This window comes from Bos javanicus, chromosome 15, assembly GCF_032452875.1.
Source record: "Bos javanicus breed banteng chromosome 15, ARS-OSU_banteng_1.0, whole genome shotgun sequence".
Lineage (NCBI taxonomy): Eukaryota > Metazoa > Chordata > Mammalia > Artiodactyla > Bovidae > Bos > Bos javanicus.
This window is the reverse complement of record NC_083882.1, coordinates 31,570,793-31,589,679: the sequence shown is the minus strand read 5'-3', so window position 1 is coordinate 31,589,679 and position 18,887 is coordinate 31,570,793. Positions and strand designations below refer to the sequence as shown.

Here is an 18,887-nt window from a genome sequence, read left to right as displayed (position 1 = left end):
TTGACTCTGTGCCTGGAAGCTTCTGGAATGTGTCCCTGGGAGGCATTGAACTCCCCAGCCCAGGATGTGCTCAAGGAAAGGATGTGTGGCTGCTTCCCTCAGGGATGCTGTGGAGAACTTTCTTGCATTGGATTGGAAGATCAGACCAGAGGTCTCAAGGGTCTCCTCCAGCTTGTTCTGGGACATTCTTCAGAGCAGAAGGACCAGAGACCGTGAAAACAGCTACACCTGAATCAGCTCTTTAGTTTGGAACTAACTAGCTAATTGGAGAAGGAAATGGCAACCCACTCCAGTGTTCTTGCCTGGAGAATCCCAGGGACGGGGGAGCCTGGTGGGCTGCCATCTATGGGGTTGCAGAGTCGAACACGACTGAAGTGACTTAGCAGCAGCAGCAGCTAAATGGATGGGGGCTTCCCAGGTGGTTCAGTGGTAAAGAATCTGCCTGCCAATGCAGGAGACACAGGAGATGAAGGTTTGATCCCTGGTCCTGGACGATCCCATGGAGAAAGGAAGGACAACCCATTTCAGTATTCTTGCCTGGGAAATCCCATGGACAGAGGAGCCAGGTGGGTGACAGTCCGTGGTGTTGCAAAGAGTTGGACATGACTGAACAACTGAGCAAAACAGCTGAATGGATGAGGACCGTGATTTTCTCTCAGTTTCTTTACTTGCAAGATGGAGAGACTAGTTTTATGCATGGTTGATAAAAGGATGAGAAATTTCAAGTACACAAAACACCAGCACAGCTCACCGTGTAGCAGACCCCGGTAGAGGGTATCCATTCTCATTATGTCAGCAGAGTCAGCTTTCCATCTAACCATAGGCGAGCAGAACAGACTGCTATGCAAATCGAGTTTCAATAATCTTTGAGTTTAGCCAGGCCAGACGTTGAGGGGTTACCATCTTCACTGCACAGAGGGAGAGAGTTGAGGTGCCCTGTTGCGATGAGCCCATCGAAGAGTGTTGATCCCACCTCCCTGGCCTCATCCCTCCACCTCCTAGAGGCTTAATTAGAGCCTGTTAAGCCATTTCCGATCCTCAGATGAAAGGTGCACTCATCTTATTCCAGCCCTAACAAAGTCGCTGGGGGCCTGCTCAGAATCTCTGATCTTTAAACCAAGTTAAAATGAAGGAAATTAAGGGCCCATTGATGCTGTGCTTCATTTTTCCCCTTGCCTCTTTCAAATATGATTTCTCACAAATTAGGCAGGGAGATTATACTATTCTGATACCACCCAGGAGATCTTTTGGAAGATGGGGAGGGAGAATTTGGAATAGAGATAGGAGATCTCATACAGGCAAAACCTGGAGGCTGAAGCTAACAGACCTTGTCCAGGTTTGGGAAAGTTCCGTCCAGGACACTGTAGGGAACATTTTCTCCTAAACAGCCTCCAATGGAAGATCCACAGATGAAAAACCCTCTCCAAACAGAATCAAAACAGTAATTTTTTTAAATGGTAAAAAAAAAAAAAAAAAAAAGCCCTGAAATTCTAAAAGACTATTTTTTAAATGGTAATAATCCCTTAATCAGCCACTGGCAGGGACTATGGTATTTGGTTCAGACATTTTACCAATTACAACCCACTGGGTCCCTGCGTGATGCTTTCTAAATAATCAAACCCAGCTCTTAACAGTCACTCGCCCAGACAGGAAGAGAAAGAACAAATCCAAATGAGAAGAGGCCATTACTAAAGCAAGCCCAGCCCAGCGGGTGCCCAGGAGCCAGGCGCCGTCCTGGTTTGGAGCAGGTGGCAGCAAGCTAAGGTGTTTTGATTTGGGGGCTTAGGGATTCCAGGAACGTGAGAAAAGGCAGGAGTGGGAGACCCATGAGCATGGACTTGGGAGTCAGACAAGCCTGAGTGTGAATTCCAGTTCTGCGCCCAGAGTCCTTGCTATTTGTGGACTTGGGCCAAGTTCCTTCGCAACCCTGAGCTTCGGTTTTCTCACTTGTCAAGTGGGAGTTTTATCTACCTTGAAGGGCTGCCCTCCACATCAGCAGTGACCTGTGCAAAGTGCCCATGTGCTGTTTGTGGTACCAAACAGGTCCTCAAGAGATGTTATTTCCCTGCTCCGTGTCACTCTCCCCTCCCCTGCCAGTATCACCGAGGATGGAGTTGGGAGAATAGTACAGCAGTTATACTGACATACCCCTGACATTTCTCCTACCCTGGAAGAGAAGCCCAATTAATTACCAGTCCCTAAACCGTCTCTTCATCCTGTAATAAGCAGGGGAAGGACACCTGTCAAGAGGCGAAGACTGGGTCGGTGATTGGGATGGGACCTGGGGACCAGAGCTGCAGAGCTACATCTGTGCTCATGATACATCCTGCAGAGTTCTCACTGCTACTCATGGAACATGAGCCAGACAGGCGAGCAGCAAGACGGTCACCAGATTTGTTGAAGGGAAATGGGTAACAGAAGAGGATTACTCTGATGCACTTTATAAGTCCAATCAAGGATGTGTGTCCCTTGGGGTAGCTGAAGGTCAAAAAAATACCATCCTATTTAATGGTCACTTCTGCAGCAGGTTCCATTCAATATTAGCTCAAAAAAGATGAGGGTGAGATACAGGGGGTGTCAAGCCTATTCTTAGAGGCTGCAGTGTGTATTTGTCAAAGGTGAGCCTGTGGACTGGGGCTTCCCAGATGGCTCAGTGGGTAAAGAAGGTGGCACAGTGGTAAAGAATCTGCCTGCCAATGCAGGAGACGGGGGTTCAATCCCTGGGTCAGGAAGATCCCCTGCAGGAGGAAATGGAACCCTCTCTGTTATGCTTGCTTGGAAAATTCCATGGTGGGCTATACTCCATGGGGTCGCAAAGAATCAGACATGGCTGAGCACAGGGCTTAGGAACATACATTTGAAGGCAAGCACGATGGGTCATTCTTGCATACACCTGGGTTTGAGAAGCCCTACCCTCCACAAGTGCTGTAGAAGATGGGGCAGCAGCCGTCTCTGAGCAGAACCCCTTGCTGGGCTGGGCTGGGCTGGGGTCGAGGGGTAGGTGCTGGTGGCTGGAGATGCTGCTGTCTCCTAATGACTCAGGCAGCTCTGCAGCCCGGCAGCTGGGAAAAGCAGCCTGAGTGGCGGCTGGTGGAGAAGTGGAGGTAAGGTGAAAAGGTACTCTGAGGCTAATGAGCTGTTCTTCAAGTGGATGGTGGGATCAGGGCCAACAGCCAACTCTGCCACAGCAGGTGTCGCCTGGTAGAAGTGGGTTCTTTCTGGGGAGCATTAGAAAGCAGAGCTGAAGGCCAAAGAAAGTTTTTCAAAGCCTGAGCCTGGGCTTTCTGTGGACTGAGCCTGGGTTTGGCATCCTCATTGTTCTCCTAACTTCCGTTTTTCTTATCCCCTCTTTTTCCTGACCCTGTTTTACTTTTCCTGTAGCCCTTACCTCCACTGATGTATTATATAGTATTTGTTTGCCTCCTGTCTGTCCCCTACTGGAATACATGCTCCACGGAAGCAGACACTAAGCCCATTTTTAACCTTTGTCTAGAAGACAGCCTGGCACATTACAGGAACTCAATATGTATATATGTACATATATACACATATATATATATACACACATATATATGTATATATAGATATATAGAGAGAAGGCAATGGCACCCCACTCCAGTACTCTTACCTGGAAAATCCCATGGATGGAGGAGCCTGGTAGGCTGCAGTCCCTGGAGTCTCTAAGAGTCGGACACGACTGAGAGACTTCACTTTGACTTTTTGCTTTCATGCATTAGAGAAGGAAATGGCAACCCACTCCAGCGTTCTTGCCTGGAGAATCCTGGGGACCGGGGAGCCTGGTGGGCTGCCGTCTACGGGGTCGCACAGAGTTGGACATGACTGAAGCGACTTAGCAGCAGCAGCAGCATAGATATATATATCTGTGATGATTTAGTAGCTAGGTCGTGTCTGACTCTTGCGACTCCATGGACTATAGGCCACTGGGCTCCTCTGTCCATGGAATTCTCCAGGCAAGAATAGTGGAGTGGGTTGCCATTACTTTCTCCAGGGATCTTCCCAATCCAGGAATCAAACCTGGGTCTCCTGCACTGCAGGCAGATTCCTTACCGACTGAGCTATGAGGGAAGCCCATATGTATATACTGCAAAAAATGAATAAACGTTCCTTACTTCACATCCCTCACTGGGACTCAGGAAGTCAGCCTGACAATTTGCCTACAGATGGGAGGCTTCCTTTGTTCGGGAATTATGAGCCCAAGGGCACGATTTGAGTTTAATAACCTGAAATTGCACTTATTTTTTCCATGTCAGTCTCTTGCCAGACTGTAGGCTCTCTCAGTGCAGGAACTATGTCTTTTCCATTGCTTCCTCCATGCCCAGCCCGGTGCCTGACACCCAGGATAGGCTCACAATCTGTGACAGCCGTGAAATGACCATTTTGTGATCCTCCATCCCTTAGTTTCTGACTGTCTACCTCACTCCCAGCCCATTTGGGAAGTTATGAAAAACAGTTGCTGATGTCACTGCTTCAAGATCACGGCGCTCCAGCCCTGAGCTAAGAGCAGTCGTTAACATAGCTTCTCTCAGTCTGGGACTCTTGCCTTTTACTTTATTGTGTTCCCAGAAGGGTGATCTGCCCTTGTAGTCGAGCATAATTGCTTTCCTCCTAGAAGGAACTCCATTGGCCCTGGTGAGACAGGCTGAATCAGGGTCTCTCAGACACAGGGACCAAGTGGAAGGATGCAGGTGTGATGGCCCTTCTAGCACAGCCCAGGGTGCCACCCAGATCACCTTTGGGGTCTGTTCCTGGGTCCTCCACGAGGTCTACCCAATCAGACACTTGTGGGGTGGAGTCCAAAAAATCTGCATTTTCCACAAATTGCCAAGGTGATTCTGATGCATAATTTGTCATAATGGTTAAGAACTTGGGCTTTAGAGTCAGAAATGCTTGAATTCAAAATCAGCTGCCATGGCTACATTGTTCAAGATCAAGTCAGTCTGTCTCTTGGAGCCTCAGTTTCCTCACTTGCAAAATGGGGATTAATAAGAAGTAACTACTTTGTGGGATTAAAAGGGAAAATATGAATGACATATTCTGTGTGGTAAATGGCTCATGGTTAGAGTTTCATGAATGAAAACCCCTATAATGATGATGATGGTGGAGCAGTGAAAATGATAGAGATGGTGGTGGTGGTGGTGAAGGTGATGGTGGTGGTGGTGGTGGTGATGAAGATGATGGTGGTGGTGGTGGTGGTGGTGAAGGTGGTGGTGGTGGTGATGAAGATGGTGGTGGTGGTGGTGATGAAGATGATGGTGGTGGTGGTGGTGAAGGTGATGGAGATGGTGAGATTGATGGTGCAGATCGTAGGGATGGTGACCATGAGGATGATGGTGCTGGGCGTGGTGGTAAAGATGATGGTAGAGGTGTTGGTGACGAAGAAGATGATGATGATTCTTCTTAATCTCCTGGAAAGGTGATTCTGCAACCTCTTCGGTGGTATGTTTCCTTAGCCACTCTGATAGTCAGGAGGCTCTTCAATATGTCTGCTTCCTGCTATAATTAGTGCATCATTTTCTACTTCTAATGTTTTCCTAAGGTTGGAGGAAGGCGACACTAAGAATAAAGAATTTACTAATAGAGTGATGGAGAGGTTGGGAGACCTTCAGAGAGGCACTTGGAGTGACTGCCAGAATCCCTGCTTCCTCTGATGTAAGAGAATCGGAGGAAAGGAGAGTGAGAAGGTTAATGCAGGAGGATGAGAGAGGCGGGGCGAGTTGAAAGGAGCTCCAGAGGTCGAAGCATCCCTGAGTTGGACAGGGAGCAGCCAGGAGAGGAGGGGTGTGATTGGCATGGCAGGGGGCGGAGGTGGGTTGGTCAGAAAAGAGCTGACAGGAGAGAACTGAACACTGAAGGGATTCCTCAAACCCCACGGGATGGGATCTGATCCGTATGTGACCAGCAAGCCACCTGGAAACTAACACTGGTGCCAGGATTAGGGTGAGATTCAGGAAGCAGAATAATCCACATGTTAGAATTCTCTCCTTATACAATGCCCCCTTCTCTGCCCTCTTCCACTATGAAGCACAGGTGCCTCCCTCTTGGTGTTCTGCTGGGGCTGTGACCCCTGATCCACACTGGCTGATCCTGGTGCGGGAAGAGGAGAAGCCTTGCACTGGACACCACCTGCTGCTCTGGGGATGACAGCAGGAGGTCATCCTGAGTGCCAAGGAGAAATGGGCTGGGGACAGAGACAGGAGCAAGGAGGAGGGATCTGCCAGCAGGCTCGGCTTACCTGCCGGAAACCATTCCTTGTGAACTGCAAGATTTTCAAGGCATAGTTGGACCTCTGGCCTTTGCTGTTGAATTCAATGTGGCCGGTGAGACCTTCCAATTCTACCTGTCCAAGAGAGAGTGAGTTACAGCACCAAATAGGCCCAGCCTTCCATGTGGCCTGGAGCAAGCATTCCACCATTCTAGTGAAGGATGCACAAGAGAGGGGAAGCCATCAAGATCCATTCTCCTGTCCACCTCTCGGCCACAGGATCTTGAGACTATGAAAATGATGTCTCTGGAACCAGTTCAGACTTTTGCTCCACACTCAGTGACCTCACAGCTGCTGCATAAACCAACTCGGTACTGAGATGCTAGTTTGAACTCAGATCCCCCGGAGCTCCTCCTCCACGCCCTTGGCTGTGAATAGCATCTATCCTCCTTGGGCAGCTGCTCGCCCATCTCTAAGCTTCAGGAAGTCAGGATGACCTGACTCTAGCTGCAAAGTCCCAGCTGCTCTGTACCAGGTTTCTCTGATGGGAAATGGCTTTTTCCTGGGCTAGAATCCATGTCCATCTCACCAGTGGTGGCTTAGCTGGGAGAACTCTGGGGGAACTTAGCATCAGGCCAGAAGTGCTGAGCCTGCGACTCCCGGAGGGGCCAACATCCATGGCAGCATTATCCATCCCCATGTGTGCAGAGCTTTGCAGGGACCACATCTGAGCCAAGGGGGTCCCAGTTCCAAGCCTAGAATCCAGGGACTGCCTAACAGTCTAAGGCTCAAGAGCCATTGCCCTGCAAACAAACTTGCCATGGATTCTCAGTGGTTTTTAGGGATTAGGAAACAACTGGGACTGATGCTCCCCTGAATGGGATCACCACAGATCATTGTTTTACCCATGGCTGTGATATACTGGGGAGGCCTGGAGGTGGGGGGCCTTGAACAGTGTCCCCGCCCCGGACTCTGCCCCTTGCAGGCTGGGCGTGGCCTGCAGGGTCCCCACCGCCCCTCACCATGCGCAGGTAGTTCATGAGGCTGGTGCCGTGCTGCCAGATCTGGGCCGAGCCGCAGGACAGGGGCTTCACACCGATCTCCTGGCTGCGGTTCAGCTCCTGCACCGCGGTCACCACAGCATAGACGGCATCAAACAGCAGGGCCGAGGACAGCTGAGGTGGAGAGACAAAGTGGTGGGTGTAAAGGAGGGAAAGGAAAAGGAGGAAGAAAGGAGGAGGAAGAAAAAGCAAAACAAAGAAGTGAGGGCGTGTCTGCCCTGGGTCCACCTCTCCCTGGAGACTTGCAGACACAGTTCGCCACGCCATTTCTCGCATCCTCCCACCAGGCCCCAAGCTCTTTCCTGCCACATGGTTGCCGCTTCCCACGTCGTCTGGGATGCGGTTATCTTGGCTGATGCTCCCTCATTAGCAAACGATCCAGATGCCGAGAGATCAGCATGTGCTTATCTGCAGTATTCTCTGGCATTTGGCCTTTGAGATTCTTCAGGTGCTTCTAAGTAATTACAACTCCAACAAGGGATGCTGGGGGTGAGGAGGAGGAAGAGGATGGAAGGACCATCCTCAAAGTCCCTGTCTTCTCTCCATCTGTATCTTGTCTTCAGAGAGGTGACCCAGCTGATGTATCCCCAGTGTGCTCTGGGCTTCATGAGTCCTTTCTGTGGTCCAGCTTGGGCTGCCTTGAGCTCCTGAAACCTCCTAAGCCCTGAACATCTTCTTTTCCCAGCTTAGTCTCCAAGGGTCCTCCGTCTATCACCAGACAGTTCTCTCCCAGGCTCCTGGCAATCAGCCCAGGTCTCTCACTGGTATCCTCCAGCAGCTTCTCGGAAACCTTGTGTTCCATCCACACTCCTCCAGCTTATTCCTCCCACCCCATCCCCCATCACCAATTTCACCTCCAAAGGTGTGAGAGCCTATTATCTAACTTCTGGCTCATCAGCTTTTCCATCCCACTGCAGGTCTCCATTCTGAAGCATCTTTTGGATCTCCCAATTTCTTTCTCCCTCTACTATTATTTACTGATTTAGCTCTGGAAAGCATTTGGCACTGCAGGTGGGGAAAGTCCTGGTACCTAACTAGCGCTCCATCCATGTTTCTGCTCCTGGGTCTGCAAAGCCCACCATCCCTGCTCCTTCCATCTTCCATCGTGTTTCCCTTTCGGAGCCCTTGCTGTCTTTCTGTGGCTTCTGTTCCCCATCTATGTGGGCATGTCTCTAGGTCCTGTCTCTGCTTCTCCTGTCCTGTCTCTTCTAAATATTAACCCCCCCCCAAATGACTCAATTCTCATTTAAAATCCTCTCCTCTTTCTTGGCTCAAAATGTTCCTTGGCAAACACCCACGATTCTCTTGTTTTTATATTTTCATTTGTTTCTTCATTGCTATCTTCTTTGAAGCTGTTTGTAAATTGTTTAGGGGAATGAAAGACTGTATAAATTAAGATGAATCAATCTGACTCAAGGAATAGCAGCTGAATTTCTTCATCCACTGGAATAAAAATAAGAGTATCTTTTAAACACACCACTGTAACCCTTATATTCCCCAACACCCTCAGACCAATGGATTCCCAGAGTCCTCTTGGGTGTCCGTTTGTCTCTGAACTTCTGTCGCTTAAACTCTGATCCCCAGCACAATTCCAGGACAGGAATCATTAAAATTTCATGGAATAGTTCTTACAATCTGGGTTTTATTCAATGAAATAAACACTTAATTACAAACAGCTGTTTTAGCCCAAATTCTAATTACTTAATCTAGCCATCTGTAATTTTAATGATTTTCTACGATTTTTGTTCTTTGCTGCGTGATGAATGGGAGTGGCATATGAAATTAGCAGGGACGTGTCTTCGTTCAAGATTGTCTTCTGCTCAGGCGGGAAGCATGGTTGTGGTTTGCTGGCAGCCGCCAGGCAGGCACGGCCTGGTGGGGGCAGCACTGAGCGCTTTTTTTTTTTTTTTGGTGGTCGCCCTTCTGTACAGCCATTCCCTCTCTGTGCCCTTGGAACTGGGCCCCCATTCCAACAAGCTCCACCTGGAACATCATGGGCCCAACAGGGAAGATGAGGAAGAGAGGGAGACACACTCCAGTTGGGAGAAAAAGAAGTAAGAGAGAAGAAAATGCAAAGAAAATGTGGAGTGCAGGAGAGAAAGAAGAACAGAAAGAGCAAGAAGGGGAGGAGGTTATAGTGACAGAGGAAAGTGGAAAGGGCAGAGTGAGGGGGGAGGAGATGAGAAGGAAAAAGAGAACAGAACTGATGGAGGAGGAGAGGACCGTGGAGGAAAGAGAGAGGAGGAGAGCGGCCCCTCCCAGATGGAGCATCTCTTTAGGAAGCTAAAGTGGGGAGACAAACCGGGCTGTGTGTTCCTGGAACTGATTCTTTCTCGCCTTCCAGCTCCCGGCAGATGAAGGAGCTAGGCTGTTTGTGCTGGGAATTTCCGCCTCCAAAGAGACAGGAAGAGGCACCGCTTTTCAAAAGGTAGGTGCTAGAGCAAGAAGCCTTGGGAAAGATGAGCTTCACATTCGTCAAGGGGAGGAGTTCCTACATCGCCTTCCCTTCAGACACCGTGGCTGGAAGGTTCTGTAAGCTAGAGCCGAGGCTTCGCCGTGGCCCCGTCCTCTGGAGGGCCTCCGCAAGGCCCCCAGCACTCTTGCACCTCAGTTTTCTCATTTGTTCAATAGGGCAGCATGACTGCTCTTGTCTGCTGTTAGGGTGCCTCGAAGAGGAAGACATCCAGGTGGGAATATTTCAAGCACCAGTGGTTCAGCATTCTATCTGTTCTCTGTTCTCACTCCCTGACTCTGAGTCCGTGAGTGTGGCTTTCTTTGGCCAACAAAATGAGGTGGACATCACAGTGTGCTCATCCTGGGAGCCTAGGACTCAGAGGTCTTGTGCATTTCCACTTGCTTTGCCACCCTCCTGCCACCACCATGAGAGGACATGCCAGGCCAGCCTGCTGGGCTAGAAGGATGGGAGCTATGTGGAGCCCCAGCCTGATCAGCCGACTCCTAGGCATTGAATGAGCTCAGCCAGATCAAAAGAGCTGCCCTGCTGAGCCAGCTTAGATGAGCTGATCCCTGGTTGACCCTCAGATGCACGAGCTCCATAAATGTTTATTTTGTAAGCTGGTGAGATCTGGGTGCTGGTTGTTACAAAGCTGGTGTTGCAAAAGCTACCTGATATACTTACTAATGCTTCTTGAAATATCTGCCAGATAAAATGTTAAATAAGTTCATTCAGTGCATGTAGTGGAAGAAGTGGTGAAGTGTTAGTCACTCAATCGTGTCCTACTCTTTGCGACCCCCACAGACTGTATCCCTCCAGGCTTCTCTGTCCATGGAATTCTCCAGGCAAGAATACCGGAGTGGGTAGTCATTCCCTTCTGTGGGTAGATCCTCCCAGGGTATCTTCCCAACCCAGGGATTGAACCTGGGTCTCCTGCATTGCGGGTGGATTCTTTACTGTCTGAGCCACCAGGGAATGTGTGGCTCAAAGTATCCAGCAGATGGAATGTTAAATAAATTAATTCAATGCATATCTGTACTCTTTACATTATGCAATAAAATTGAGGACGGAATCATATCGCATTTTATCTTCACAATAATCCTCTAAGATGGTCAAACCTAATTCCGCAAAATGACAGAAAAAGAATCTGAGGCCCAGGAGGGTTACATAGCTACCTAAGATCACACAGCGAGAAAACAGCAGAGCCAGGATTTGAATCCAGGTCCCGTGCCTCTTGTCAGCACATGTGAGCACAGCCCAAGCTGGTCCCATAGCCCTGTTAGTGGTGCCGCCTGGCCGGGGTGTCAGGTGGGCATGAGCCAGGTGCCCAGGGCCACCTGTCTGCCTGTCTGTGGTCAATGTGCACACAAATGGCAGGGTTGAAACCCTCAGAGGGACACTGGCAACGTGGCACCAGGACCTTTAATGTCACTAGGCCAGATGCCAAATGTGGACTGGTTTGGGTTGGAGAGGAGGCGGCAGGTTTTGCCTCCTCTTTGCTCAGTTGGTAAATAATCCACCTGCAATGCAGGAAACTCCTGTTCGATTCCTGAGTTGGGAAGATCCACTAGAGAAGGAATAGGCTACCCACTCTAGTATTCTTGGGCTTCCCTTGTGGCTTAGCTGGTAAAGAATCCACCTGCAATGTGGGAGACCTGGGCTTGATTCCTGGGTTGGGAAGATCCCCTGGAGAAGGGAATGGCAACCCACTCCAGTATTCTTGCCTGGGAAATCCCATGGACATAGGAGCCTGGTGGGCTACAGTCCATGGGGTCGCAAAGAGTCAGACACAACTAAGTGGCTTTCACTTTACTTTACTTCACTTCCTGATAATGTGCTATGAGCCTCTGAAGAGGCTGTGCTACAGCCTCTGTGAGGTGTAATGAGCACCTCATTACAACACTGGAGTGATGAGTGCAAGACCCACGGACAAGACCAGGGGCACAGGGCTGCACTCCTCCCAGGAGGGGTGAGCAAGGTCCCACCTATGACCCTATGCCTGAGGACTTGTCACTGCGCCTTAAGCAACTGGGGGTGAGGACTCCCTTCCTCCAGGTGTTTCGCCCCAGCAAATCCTTCCTATGGCATCTTCCCTCTTTCAGGCCTAAAACACCCTGCTAGAATGCGCTTGGTAACCCTGAGAACCTTCTAGCTCAAGTTCTCATGCCTCCTCTCAGTTGGTTCCCTGATCAAAGCTCCTTGAGCTTTGCAAGAGTTCTGACCTTTGGAAAGTTATGTGAGCATCACATGAACAACCTCATGGGGCTTTGGGAGGCTTAACTCTAACCTGGCTAGGACAGATCTAGAAAGCCATACAAACCCACTTCCAGAGAACGTGCCTTGTAATAAACGAACATGAGCAGAGATCCCTGATAGGCCCCAGAGAGTAAGGACATTGGACCCAGTGGAGAACAGCCAGGGAAATCTCTGCCTCCATCACACACACACAGGGAATGAAGTGCAGAGAGGAAAAATGCAGGTAAAAGCACAAAGGAAGCCTCTCTGGATGAGCTGCACTGGGGGCAATGGTCCACGGCACAGGACCAGGAGTATCAGAATCTAGTTTCACTTGGAAAAGGCTTGGTGTTTGCCCCTGAACAAGATCCCCACATCCCCTTCCCTCATCTCCATGCCTGGGCTTCAGTCTATCTGAGAGATGAAGGAACAGATCAGCTAAAGCCCTTCCAATGTAAGATTCTTGGATCCGAAACTCAGTGGGTCTTAGCAACAGCGTCAACAGGAGTCTGGCCACAGACATCACTAAATGACAGTCTGGGGCCTCCACATGCTCCCAACCTGCTGACTTCTCCCCCAAAGTGTCCCTTGTAAGCACTTTCCAGCACTTGTATGATCTACTTTTGAGCTGGGCCTGGAGAAGGCTGGAGTCCAGGATGGGCTGTATTTGGGGGGAGGGGCTGGCTCACAGAGGGGGTGCTGGCAGCAAAGGGGCACCAGGGAGGGGCCTGGTGGGCACTTACTGCGGGCCCCGTGAAGGGCACGTGGTCACAGTTCTCCTGCCAGGACTGGTTGAGGCTCTGTGCAAACTCTTGGAAGAAAGCGTGGGACTGGTTGAAGATGGAAAAGCCCAGAATGTTGACTCGATCGTCCACGAGACTGTCCATCCGCTGGAGCGAGAACTCCTGAAAGATGCAGCAGGCAGGGCAGAGCAGGGTCAGGGAGGGCAGGGTGGGTGGGCTCTGCAGGCTCATAGCTAGGGAGTGCAGCCTAGCCAGATGGACAGCATTGCCAGGTGCTCTGCCGGGCGTCAGGGTCCGGGGGTGGCAGAGAGTTCTTCCTCAAATAGCTCACAGGGTAGGGGTGCAGGGAGGGAGAAAGGAGAAATGAGCAGAATGATCTCTACGAAAGGCATGTGTACAATGCTCTGGCTGGAGAAAGAAAAACACGAATGAGTTGGTAGAGGCAGGATGGTGTGTGCAGAAGGTGTGACCCATGAGCTGTCTTGAAGGATGCTCAGCATTTTCTGGGTGGAAAATGTGAGTGGACCAAGGCTATTCCAGACAGGATTCACCATGGATACAAAGACCTGGAGGTGAGACAGTGTGTGGGCGCCTGCGGGATACTTTCACAGGAGCATCGCTCTTCAAAGCATGTCCACAGAACGCCTGCCACAGACTCACCTGGGTATCTTTTTTAAAAAAAGTGATGATGCCTGCATCCCACCTAACACCAACTGAATCCATATCTCAGAAGCTGAGGCCCAGGACCCAGTATTTTTAGCAGGGTCCAAGGTCATATGCACATCAAAGTTTGAGAGTCACTGGGTCAGAACCAGGATACATGAGGGTGGGGTGACCGTGCGAGACGGAGTGGGAGATGTCAGCAGGGGCCGGAGCACAGGGCTTGGTTCCTGGGTCGGGGAGCTTGCGCTTTATCCTAATAGTGATGGGACCTGAAGGCTCAGTCAGCCAAGGAGTAAGAAGATCATGTTGTATTTCTAAGAATCTCCACCTGAACATCTGCAGGTAGGGCAGTGCCTTCATTTTATTATTATTATTTTTTATTCATTTCACAAATATTGAAGTGCTAATTATGTGCCAGACACAGGCCCAGAGGGTGTTCTAGACACGGAATATATATGAACAAGAAACACATTTCCTGATGTTCAGGACCATGCAGGTTAGGGGACGAGACAGACTGTAAGCAAACAAATAAATATGTATACTGTCAGATAGGGCTTCCCTGGTGGCTCAGCAGTAAAGAATTTGTCTGCAATGCAGGAGCCACAGGGAGACACAGTTTCGATCCCTGGGTCAGAAAGATCCCCTGGAGAAGGGTATGGCAACCCACTTCAGTATTCTTGCCTGGAGAATTCTAAGAACAGAGGAGCCTGGTGGGCTACAGTCCATGAGGTCATAGAGTCGGACACAACTGAAGCGACTTAGCACCCAGGCACTGTCAGATATCTATGGGGTTAGAATGGGGGTTGCTCCCTGAGATGAGGCAGTTAGGGAAACCCCATGTGGGGCAGTGGCATGTAGATACTCAAGGGAATGCTCCCAGGATGTGTGGTCCTCACCCATCATGTGGCTGGAGCCATGGTTTCACTCAGCTAAAAACTGCAGGCATGAGTCTCAAGGAGGCCAGTTAGTGTCACGGGGAGAAGCACCCCTATCTCAGGCAGGGCTGAGGTCAGAGCCCTGGACCCCCAAAGTCCCCCTGGGCCTATACAGGGAAACCAGGCAGGAGAGTGTGGGCTATTCAGCTCACCAATCCCTGCTCCTGAAATAATGCCTTCACATGCAGGTCAGGTCATCCTTGTGCATTGAATTCACATTCATCACACATTTATTCCACATGCCTCACACACAGCTCTGCACCCTCTGGGCACATGGTCGTTAGACCCCAGGACTAACCCATCAGCCACTCCGTCTGACATGACAGATGGCAGGTGCCGTGGGCTTGCTTTGTAGCCGAGCAGAAACACGGCTCTTCTTCAGGCGGCCTCCATGTCTTAAGACTTAGTTCCTCCAGGCCCCTGTCACATCCCTGGCAAACTCACTCACTCACATCCATGGCCACGGCCAAGCCCTCGGGCCATGGGCCTGCGCTGTGCCCGGAGTCCAGCCTCATTAGCTGCAGCTTGCAAACTAAAGTTACAAAGATGCCTTTGGAGCCACCAAAGGCTGACAGCATGGAGTGGGATAAGGATTAAGTGTCTTTTGGATCCTGCCACATCCCCGTCAGGGGAACCCGGACGTGTCAGAGAATGTATTGATTCATAAGCTGATATGTCTCCCGTCTCTAACAGGGCAGCTGCCCGTGCACTATGGGCTATCAGCAGACACGAGGGTGCAGATGGCTAACGAGGAGAGAGCATCTGGCAAGGACGGGGTGGTGGGGTGCAGAGCCAGGCTGCTGTCAGGCAACAGAGGGGCCTCCCCAGCTGTGGTTGGTGTGGGGGGAGCTGGAGATGTCCCCTCTCCCTCGGCTTCTGTGTCAATGTGGGCAGCTCGTCACCACCACCCCACCCCCTACCCCGCCCTATCCTCACATGCACAGCAGGGTGGAAGAAGGCCCATTTCAAGGAAGCCCTGATAGCTCAGTTGGTAAAGAATCCACCTGCAATGCAGGAGACCTTGGTTCGATTCCTGGGTCAGGAAGATCCCCTGGAGAAGGGATAGGCTACCTATTCCAGTATTCTTATGCTTCCCTTGTGGCTCAGCTGGTATAGAATCCGCCTGCAATGTGGGAGACCTGGGTTCGATCCCTGGGTTGGGAAGATCCCCTGGAGAAGGGAAAGGCTACCCAACTCCAGTATTCTGGCCTGGAGAATTCCATGGACTGTATAGTCCATGGGGTCGCAAAGAGTTGGATATAAGTGAGCAACTTTCACTTTCACTTTGACACCTTGATGTCTAGACTCACAGTGGCAGTAGGGGGACACATGGTAAGCGCTTTGGGTTCAAATCCAGGGGCTGCACTATACTGCCATGTATGATCTGGGCTTCAGATCCTCATTTAAAGTGGCAACAACAATGACAGCAACCTCAGAGGTTGTTCAAGGAACAAATAATAGGCATGCACCAGGCGTATCATCTCTGGCACATAAGACATGTTCAACATGCGACGGCTACTAACATGCTACCACAAGATTGTGGGAAGCTTCTAGCTTCCTACTTCTTTAGTTCCACTCGTCTTGGAAACCTGAGTTCAAAAGGTGTTTCCTTGAAATGCCTGGCCCGAGCTGAGTAAGAATGAATGAATTAATTACAGACACTTAGAGACAGCCCATCCCAAAGTCAGACAACCTGTCTTCCCGCCTTTTAATAACTACCTTCTCATCCTCCAATTATATCCTATTTTCAAAGGCCCCCTTAAGATAAAAAGATCCAGGAGCTTCCTTGATAATCCATCCTATTTATAACGACCTATGGGAGAGCTTGTGAAAGGACAAGAAAGGGGTGGAGTGTTCTTCTATTGTAATTTCCCAGGACACTTCAGGCTTCTATTCTCTAAGCATCTTCACTGTTAAGAAATGCTTCTTTCTGTCTAAACTTACAGTCTTCTGCTGCTGCTGAAGCTTGGTGTCTAAGTGAAAATGGGAAACAGCTGCCCACTGCCAGTTTGTATACAAAGAAAATCTTCTAAGTTCTAGTATTTCCCAAAGTGTGTTTCTTAGGACACTAGCTTTTCTGGGAAGTGTGTTCAGAAGTTTCAATAAAACAAGTTTCCATGTTCAAATAAGGGGAGCAAACCTGGCATATTCTAAACACATGTTCAAGATTGACAACGCACACTAGCACATGAAAGGGTTAAAGAAGTCCTACCGTAAGCAGCTTAATTTTGTTTAACCTGGGACTTTCTAAGCTCTAACCATGGAACACTTTCCCCACCAAACCTATGGATGTCTCGCAGGAGTGTTCTATAGACTGTGCAGTGGGAAATGCTGTTTTAAACATGCTACATAGTCATGCACAGATGTGAGAGTTGGACCATCAAGCAGGCTGAGTGCTAAAGAATTGATGCTTTCAAACTGTGGTGCTGGAGAAGACTCTTGAGAGTCCCTTGGACGGCAAGGAGATCCAACCAGTCAATCCTAAAGGAAATCACCCCTGAATATTCATTGGAAGGACTGATGCTGAAGCTCCAGTTTTTTGGCCACCTGATGCAAAGAGCTGACACACTGGAAAAGATCCTGATGCTGGGCAAGATTAAGGGAGGAGGAGAAGTGGGTGACAGAGGATGAGATGGTTGGATGGCATCACTGATTCAATGGACATGAGTTTGAGCATTTGATAGTGAAGGACAGGAAAGCCTGGCATGCTACAGTCCATGGGGTCACAAAGAGTAGAACATGACTTAGCAACAACTGAACAACAATTCTAAACATATTTAGGGAAACATGAATCATAACCCCCAAATCAAATCAAGTCATAGGGAGGGTATCATTTGGCTGAGGGGGTATTATACAAGATCAACCAATTTCAGGATGAGAGGGGAGCATAGACCCTCTGGCTCCTGCTTTCCACCGAGAGCTCTAGCCAAGAATGCACCCTGGCCTCATCCAGGTGTCCTGTGCTCTCCAGGTGTGTTCCCAGGCTGGCTGTGACCTTAACTGAAATGACAAAGTGTTAGGAGCCCTGGGGTAGATCTGGTTCTCATGGGAACCTTGGTTCTCTTATAAATGTGCTGGGGAGGGAAATCTTAAGGTCTCTGCTCCCAATGTGAGTAGATTCCATCACCGTCACGAGACCAGGGGAACCAGGGTGAAGAACAGAGCCCATGGCCACCTGGTAAGGCCAAGTGCTGGCACAGAGGCCAAGACCAAGTCTTCAATTACTCCAACAGCACGTGGTTTTGTGACAGCACTGGCAGTGCCAATATATTTTCACGTCCATGGCCTCTTCCTCCCAAGGCCTGTGTGTTCCTAAGAGCAGGGATGTACCTGACCCATTTATTATTTGTTTATTTTTGGCTGTGCTGAGTCTTCACCGCTGTTGGACTTTTCTCTAGCTGTGCCGAGTGGGAGCTACTCTGCAGTTGCAATGTGCAGGCTTCTCATTGCAATGGCTTCTCTTGTTGCAGAGCACAGGCTCTAGGGTGCGTGGGCTCCAGTAGTTGTGGCATTCGGGCTTAGTAGTTACTGTTTGCAGGCTGGGGCTCAAGAATTTGGGCTCAATAGTTGTGGCACACGGGCTTAGTTGCTCTGCAGCATGTGGGATCTTCCCCGACCAGGGATTGAACCCATGCCCCCTTCATTGGCAGGCAGATTCTTATCCACTGTGCCACCAGGGAAGTCCCCATTAAAAAAAAAAAAAAAACTGGCTTCATCCAAGGATTTCAGGATCTTAATTCCCTGACCAAGGATCAAACCTGTGCCCCCTTCATTGAGAGTGCAGGGTCTTAACCACTGGACGGCCAGGGAAGTTCCCTGCCTCATTTCTGAAACCTCCACTGCACCCAGCATAGTGCTTAATACCTGGAAGCTGTTTGGTGAATGTTGCTTGAGGCTGTGGATGGAAGATGCTTCAAAGTCCTGGGGTCCTCACTATGCCTGACTCTGCTCAGTCTTATTCCTACAGAAGGTATAAGAACATGAGCAGGATGGTGACCATCCCTCGATTGTCCTCTGCAAGTTACATTATTATATTTTGAAAAGCAAATTCCTAACAGCTTGTTTTCTTATCACTGGGCTTTCTTATTTAAAAAGTTATAGATGTGCACACATTTGTGTATGTGTAAGCATATGGGATCGTGTGTGCATGTGTATCCTTCTGTATACAGTGATTTTCAGGGGTCTGAATAGCTGCAATTGAAGGTCAGGTCATGACCACAAATGAATACTGGAGAGGGTTACCTGAAATTGAAGGGTGTTTACAACAGGCCTGGGAGGAAGGCCTCATGCATAAAGGATGGAGCGTCACGTGAGTGCTGTGGATCAGCCGAATGGCCCTCTTTGTCCAGCAGCTGTGACACTTCCAATGTCCTGGTTTGCCTACAGCCTTCCACTCCAGTCAGTTGCAAGGACCACTCCATGGCCCTACAGCCTGCTCATCCACCAGGCCAGGAGCTAGGGCAAGCTGAGTGTGGGCAGCAGGGTGGAGGGGTGAGGGACAAGGTCAGCCGACTAAGGTTAAAAGCACAAGGGTTTTTCATGATCTGGACTCAGCCTCTGTACTTGACTTTA

At 49.8% G+C, this 18,887-nt stretch overlaps 1 protein-coding gene across 1 annotated transcript in view; it reads right to left on the bottom strand.

The window, feature by feature from the left end:
• Positions 1 to 18,887, bottom strand: part of GRIK4 (glutamate ionotropic receptor kainate type subunit 4) — a 501,670-nt gene that overhangs the window by 110,082 nt on the left and 372,701 nt on the right. The window contains exons 8-10 of the mRNA XM_061440611.1: positions 12,718 to 12,879; positions 7,246 to 7,398; positions 6,254 to 6,358 (exon numbers count right to left, since the gene is read on the bottom strand). Of these exons, the coding sequence (XP_061296595.1) occupies positions 6,254 to 6,358; positions 7,246 to 7,398; positions 12,718 to 12,879 (420 nt within the window). The remainder of the gene's footprint in view (positions 1 to 6,253; positions 6,359 to 7,245; positions 7,399 to 12,717; positions 12,880 to 18,887) is intronic.